Source organism: Hemibagrus wyckioides, linkage group LG02 (assembly GCF_019097595.1).
Source record: "Hemibagrus wyckioides isolate EC202008001 linkage group LG02, SWU_Hwy_1.0, whole genome shotgun sequence".
Classification (NCBI taxonomy): Eukaryota; Metazoa; Chordata; class Actinopteri; order Siluriformes; family Bagridae; genus Hemibagrus; species Hemibagrus wyckioides.
Genome location: NC_080711.1, coordinates 5,728,928 through 5,736,427, shown reverse-complemented (window position 1 = coordinate 5,736,427; position 7,500 = coordinate 5,728,928). Strand labels below are relative to the sequence as shown.

At 39.7% G+C, this 7,500-nt stretch overlaps 1 protein-coding gene across 2 annotated transcripts in view; it reads right to left on the bottom strand.

Annotated features, from left to right (window-relative positions):
* asic2 (acid-sensing (proton-gated) ion channel 2) overlaps positions 1-7,500 on the bottom strand; it is a 535,781-nt gene that overhangs the window by 40,489 nt on the left and 487,792 nt on the right. For both annotated transcript variants that reach the window (XM_058416405.1, XM_058416397.1), the window contains one exon: positions 5,496-5,623. In XM_058416405.1, coding sequence (XP_058272388.1) covers positions 5,496-5,623 — 128 coding nt within the window. The remainder of the gene's footprint in view (positions 1-5,495; positions 5,624-7,500) is intronic.

Sequence of the window (7,500 nt, the reverse complement as noted above, 5' to 3'; positions counted from 1 at the left end):
CATGTTGGAAGAGGAAGGGGCCAGCTCCAAACTGTTCCCACAAAGTTGGGAGCATGGAATTGTCCAAAATGTCTTGGTATGCTGAAGCATTCAGAGTTCCTTTCACTGGAACTAAGGGGCCAAGCCCAGCTCCTGAAAAACAACCCCACACCATAATCCCCCCTCCACCAAACTTTACACTTGGCACAATGCAGTCAGACAAGTACCGTTCTCCTGGCAACCGCCAAACCCAGACTCATCCATCAGATTGCCAGATGGAGAAGCGCGATTCGTCACTCCAGAGAACGCGTCTCCACTGCTCTAGAGTCCAGTGGTGGCGTGCTTTACACCACTGCATCTGACGCTTTGCATTGCACTTGGTGATGTATGGTTTGGATGCAGCTGCTCGGCCATGGAAACCCATTCCATGAAGCTCTCTGCGCACTGTTCTTGAGCTAATCTGAAGGCCACATGAAGTTTGGAGGTCTGTAGCGATGGACTCTGCAGAAAGTTGGCGACCTCTTCGCACTATGTGCCTCAGCATCCGCTGACCCCGCTCCGTCAGTTTACGTGGCCTACCACTTCGTGGCTGAGTTGCTGTCGTTCCCAAACACTTCCACGTTCTTATAATACAGCTGACAGTTGACTGTGGAATATTTAGGAGCGAGGAAATTTCACGACTGGATTTGTTGCACAGGTGGCATCCTATCACAGTTCCACGCTGGAATTCACTGAGCTCCTGAGAGCGACCCATTCTTTCACAAATGTTTGTAAAAACAGTCTGCATGCCTAGGTGCTTGATTTTATACACCTGTGGCCATGGAAGTGATTGGAACACCTGATTCTGATTATTTGGATAGGTGAGCGAATAGTTTTGGCAATATAATGTATTTATATATATATATATATATATATATATATAGAGAGAGAGAGAGAGAGAGAGAGAGAGAGTGACATTTCAACATTTTCTTCTATAACTATATGACTACAGATTTTCCTCAGCAGGAATATGTTTCTCATTTGTATGCATCTCAACCAGAAAGTTTTAATGCCTGGCTTCCTCCCAAAAGTCAAAACTGAGAATATTACATTTCAAAATTCCAACTCACTGAAAAGACGCCGCACATACCGCTAGACTTAAAAGCTAATTTACTTACAGAATAACAACATTACTGCCGACAAGAATGATCAGAATGACAAGACATACATTCAAATCCCTTCCCAAATCCCGTCGTCAAATACCTCCGTTCCTCTCAGCACAACATTCGTCAAAACCTGATCTGATCTTATTTGGGGCTGTATTTTTTTGGGCTGTATTTTTGGGCTGGTTTTTTGGGGTGGGCTGTTTTTTTTTGTTGCTGTTTTTTTGGGCTGTTTATTTCAGCTGTTTTTATAGGCTAATTTTTTGGCTGTTTTTTTTAAGCTGTTTTTTGAGGATGATTTTTTTGGCTGTTTTTCTTTTGGTCTGTTTTTTTGGTCTGTTTTTCTTTTGGTCTGTTTTTTTTGGGCTGTTTTTCTTTTGGTCTGTTTTTTTGGTCTGTTTTTCTTTTGGTCTGTTTTTTTTGGGCTGTTTTTCTTTTGGGCTGTTTTTTTGGGCTGGTTTTCTTTTGGGCTGTTTTTTTGGGCTGTTTTTCTTTTGGGCTGTTTTTTTGGGCTGTTTTTTTGGGCTGTTTTTTTGGGCTGTTTTTTGGGCTGTTTTTTTGGTCTGTTTTTTTGGTCTGTTTTTTTTGGGCTGTTTTTCTTTTGGTCTGTTTTTTTTGGGCTGTTTTTTCGGGCTGTTTTTTTGGGCTGTTTTTTTGGTCTGTTTTTTTTGGGCTGTTTTTCTTTTGGTCTGGTTTTTTTGGGCTGTTTTTCTTTTGGTCTGTTTTTTCGGGCTGTTTTTTTGGGCTGTTTTTTTGGGTTGTTTTTGGACTGTGTTTTTTGGGCTGTTTTTATAGGCTGATTTTTTGGCAGTTTTTTAAGCTGTTTTTTGAGGCTGATTTTTTTGGTCTGTGTTTTTTGGTCTTATTTTGTTTTGTTTTTTGGTTTTATTTTCCAGATTTCAGCTACAGTAGCAGTTTCTCAGACCTCCATACATTTCAGACCCAGAGTCAGATCATAAAGCTTCACTGAGGAGCTGGAAGCCTGAGCAAAGCCAGGACGGTCAGAGACAGAGGAAAAATGAAAGGATTTTAGACACATGGAGTCTGCAATTCTGCTTTCGGTATAAGAAGGCTGAAAGAAAATTCATTAGCTGATATTAAACTTACTGACTCACACACACACACACACACACACACATAAAACACACACTCTCTTTCACACACACACACACATAAAAACAAAAGTCATTTAATTTATGTTAATTTTATGCTAATTTCATTTCATTCCATTTGGAAACCTAAAGGTAACGTAGCTTGAGGATACACACTGCTCACACTTTACCCGGGCTAAACAATTAACCCTGCTTCTTCATAATCTGACATTTCACATTAACAGCTTATCTTTGGTGCTTATGGATAAATGAGGAAAAAAGTCATAATGTAAATCCTCCTTGGATATTTAAGGATATATATATATATATATATATATATATATATATATATATATATATATATATATATATATAAGGATATTTATGGATATATAAAGACCATCCAGTTTGTCCTGACCAGAATTTTCTGACCATCACTGCAAAAACTCTTCGCTCCAATCGACGGGTTTTCCCTTTCCTTCATTCTTTTTCTCTCACCCTGGACCGTACAAAGCAGGCGAATGCTATAGCTTCATTTTATAAAATCAAAGCAGGTGATATGAGACAGAAAGCTCTTTTCCGATTCGGTGGATGTGTTGCTAATCATTTAGCCGTAACATCTAACACCACACTGCTAGTCCTCTTTGTTTCATGTTAAACGTTCCTCAATCTGGATTTAAAAGCCAGGTTCGGATCGACGATAACCCGGCATTAACCACGCTGTAAAAAAATCCCTCAAGAGAGCACTACCTGTGAAGAAAATCTGGCAACCTCAAAGGCATGGACTTCATCCAGGTTATTTAAATAATCTTCAAAGTAAATGAAGCGCCTGCAAAACATAACTCTGAATAAAGAACTTTCCCTGACTTCATAAATAATTCAGTTTCTGATTTACGTCCCCAGCTTTGAAGACAAACCGAAGTAATTTCACTAATCACTAATTTAACTAGCTGAAGTTTACGCCTTCGCACTTTAAAGCTTTAATAAATATTCTGTACGGTTATTTATGTGTTATTAATATCCAGCGACCAACATTTATTAACAATCTGTTTATTTTATGTTCATTCACACAGGTTTATTTTAGTCATTGATGGAATGTGCGGGTTCAGTATTGCACAACTAACAACTAACATTATTTTATAAGCATTAATTATGTTGCTATTACTCTGTAATAAATAGGTCATAATAAATCTCAGACTATAACTGACATTTTAAAGGCTTTTATTCTGCCTGTAGTTGCACCCCTTCATCCAAATAAATAAATAACGGCTTTATTCCCCATCACTCATCACCCAAAGTGGTTGTTCAGTTCCCTTGGTTTTTTGTTTTTTTAATTCATTTTACTACACACAGTCCCTCCTTCATTCTGTCACAGTGGGTTTTAAGCAACGCTACATCCATGACTCATTCCTCCCTCTGGCTCTGCCATCACTGCTAATGATAATTGGTTGGCAATTGACCTTTATGGTTGGAGAACGTTAATTAATAATTAAAAAAAACATACACACACACACACACACACACTAGACTATAAGCCTTTCCTCCCTATGCTTTGTTTTATACCTTTGCTTTCCATAAAGTATATCTAATTAACACATGATATTTAGTGTCCTGTACATTGGAACCTCCATTAAAAATTTGAATCAGCATACGAAGCATTTTTGCCATAGGAACTAACCGAACTGAACGCCGGCTAAGTTGCGCGCAAGTCTGGGAGCCGTTCAAACCTTGTTTGCTTAGCGAAGCGAACCAAAGCAAGTTTACGAATTTTAGGATTTTTTTTTTTTTTTACAGTCAGCGAAAGCTGTTTGGAAAAAGTCAACCCACGATACCAAAGTGTGTTCAAAAGCTACGTGATTGTTTGAGTGTTTTTGTACTGACAGATTGGTGGAGTGGGTGGTCTGTTCTATTTTTAGCCCAAGCTTGGTGGCACGACTTCCTGTGAGGAGCCTTGACATGGAATGCTTGGCTTGGGTCAGTTCTTTGTAAGCAGCCGTACAGTTTACATACGCTTCGTATATTGCTGATATTTGTGGGTGGCTGGAACGGATTATCTACATTTACATTATTTCTTATGGGAAAATTCGTTTCTCAATACAAATTTTCACCTTAAGAAAACGCCTCCAGAAACGAATTAAATTCCTATGCCGAGGTTCAGCTGTATTCACATGTCCTTCTTTGTGAGCAAAAACTGGTACATAACCTTAAAACACAATCAGATAATCAGACCAGAGCTCACCGTCTGATCGATCAGTATTATACCTATTAATTATATCTGAAATAAATATGCAATAATAATCAATATTTTTTTTATTAGTAAAAAATAATAATCTGGAAGGATTTGAGCTTATCCCATGGAACATTAATCCATCAGTGATCAGTCCATAACACCAGAACTTCACGTTACTGACGATTGCATCATCACATACACTGTGATGAAGTTACTTTTCCAGGATGGAAAAAGAAAATATGAGAGAGTTATATAAATAAAAGAGTTTATGTAACATAGGAATTATTAAAGCACACACGAGGTTTCTGTTATTTATAAAGAAAATCTGACCACACAGAGATCAGAAGAATCCAGATCTGTAATGTTTACAGGGAGAATCTTGTATCTACTCAAATTTTAATTTTTACTCAAATGTTAATAAAGGTTTATGTTTATATAGGTTCTCTTAAGGATTATATATTACAAAGCCTAATTTCACTACAGTAATTTTCAATAGATGTTATTTTAGCATCACAACGTTTCATTAGCTCTATGGACAGTCGGCAGCCAGTTTAATACGTGAAGCAGGCAAATGCCCACAATAAAGACCATTAGCAAGATGAGGCAGGAAAAATAAACAGCCCACAACACACTGACCTTACAAGGTTAAACTGCAGGAATTGTCCGATGTTCATCGAGTGTGATTAGCATGGGCTATTAACAGGCGACCATTAGCCACGCTAGTGTGAAATTAGCCATTAGTCTGTAAAGTGGTGAACAATGCCATGGGTCTGAAATGTTTAAAGTCAGCTGAGTGCAAGGTCATAGACACAGACCATAAAAAACACAAAGAGTCTGGAGAGAAACAGAAAGAAAACAAACAAAATGAAGGACAAAACGAGTCCACTCGAAGCTCTGAGTGGTGAAAGAAGCATGGCGCAGAATGAGACTGAGGTGCACTCAGATAGAAAGGCACTTATACTGCAGAAAAGTGTATTCAATGCTAAACTTAAGCAAGTGGACTATTCAATACAACAGAAACTCTCATCACTCAGATAAACTCTCATCACTCACCCGCTGTTCCTGAGTGGCTACGAAAGTTTGGAACCCTGGAGCCACCCCAAAGCCCAGCTCGTGCACGAACGGAGGCTCGGCTTGACTGTGGATCTGCACCCTCACGCCCGCCTCAAACGCCGTCTCCTCTATACAAAGAAAAGTCACATACACAGAGGAATAAATGTACACCATGTTTACATGAACCCTCAAAAAACAGTATCATATGGAAATTCTCTAAATGTACACAAGATGGTCAAAAGCATACGCACACCTGACCCTCTCACCCCCACGCACTTGTTGAACATCTCATTCCAGATGAAATCCCACATTTTGCTCTTACACTTTTTTCCTGGGAAGGTTTTCCACTAGATATTGTAGGGATTTGTGTTCATTCAGCTACACGAGCATCAGTGAGATCAGACACTGATGTTCTACTGGAGGTCTGGGGTAAAGTCAGTGTTCCAGTTCATCCCAAATATGTTTTGTGGGCGGGGTTGAGTCAGAGTCAGGACGTTTGAGTTCTTCCACTCCATCCTTAACACACCCTGTCTTCATGGAGCTCTGTGCTTTGTGCACAGTTGCACTGTTATGTTTGTGTCTCTTACTTCTTTCTTCCTACAGCATACAAAGATGCTGAGATGTTCAAAGACTGTGCAGATTCAGGTGTCATGGTCAGGTGTCTCCATAGATTTGGTTCATGCTGTACTTTTTTTAAGAGGATATTTCATTTCAAGACCAGTCATGGGACATAGAAAAACATTGCAGTTAGAACAGAAACCTTTACTTGTCACACACATTTTACATTTTTAGTAAGTTGTAAGACTAAAAATGAAATAAAGGCCTTTATTTCTCACACACAGTGAAATTTCTTCTTTACATACCCCAACTTTGGAACCTGGGGTCAGAGCACAGGGTCAGCCATGATACAGCACATCTGGAGCAGCCAGGGTTAAGGGCCTTGCTCAAGGGGTCCACCTCAAGTGGCAGCTTGGTGGTGCTTGGGCTTGAACCCTGAGCTTCCAAGCAACAACCCAAAGCCTTAAACACTAGAGCCATCATGCCTTAATTTTACTGGAAGTCACAAAAGTTTTACATTTTTCAGGAAATTATATGATAAAAATGAATATTTACTACAGGAAGAAGCAAGAAGCCTTTATTCGTCACATACACAGTGAAACTTGTTGGATGTTGGGGTCAGAGCACAGGGTCAGCCATGATACAACACCAATGGAGCAGCACGTAGCAGCTTGGTGATGTTAGGGCTTGAACCCTAATCATCCAACTAACAACCCAGAGCCTTAACCATGTGAGCCATCACTCAGACTTACTGGAAGAGACCATGTTTCAAGTTTTTAGGAAAAATCTCAGGCATTTTAAAGCACACAGCGAGAAGCAGATGGTTAGGAGCACGCTTGACCTTTGCAGCAAAAACTGAACTGAAGTCATTTCCTTGACAATTCGAACACCTGAATAAAGTCATATCAGCTTTGTTAGTGGCTAAAAATGCTCTTTTATTACAACTACAGAGTATTTTATTTTATCGCTCCTGTGTCTACTTACAAACAGCTTTGTTGGCTGTTTTACAGTTGATTCCTCAGCCATCTAACAGGCACATAACAAGACCTCGAGGGACGCAGCTGAGCTAATAAAATGTTAAATCAGCCCTTACAACGGCAGCAGGGATAAATGGTGAGGACGACCCGGGGAGGATATGTTAAAGCACTGTTAGGTTGCAGAGATATTATTTAGGACCCAAGATCTGACGTGTGAGGCTGGAGCCAGAACATCAGACCACCCCGGATAGATGAGATCTTTCTCACACGCTCAGATGTACATGAGACATGCTGAGTCAGCAGGCGTCTTCCGAGAGGCTGCAGCAGGAAAACATGTCCACAAATGTTCCCATCATACACATAGGTGTCCAGGGCAATGATGCAAATATAACATGATGTGAGCTCTTACACACACTGGGGCCAATAAATAAGGGAACGCATGAGTCTGCAGAGATCACGTAAGGATTTAT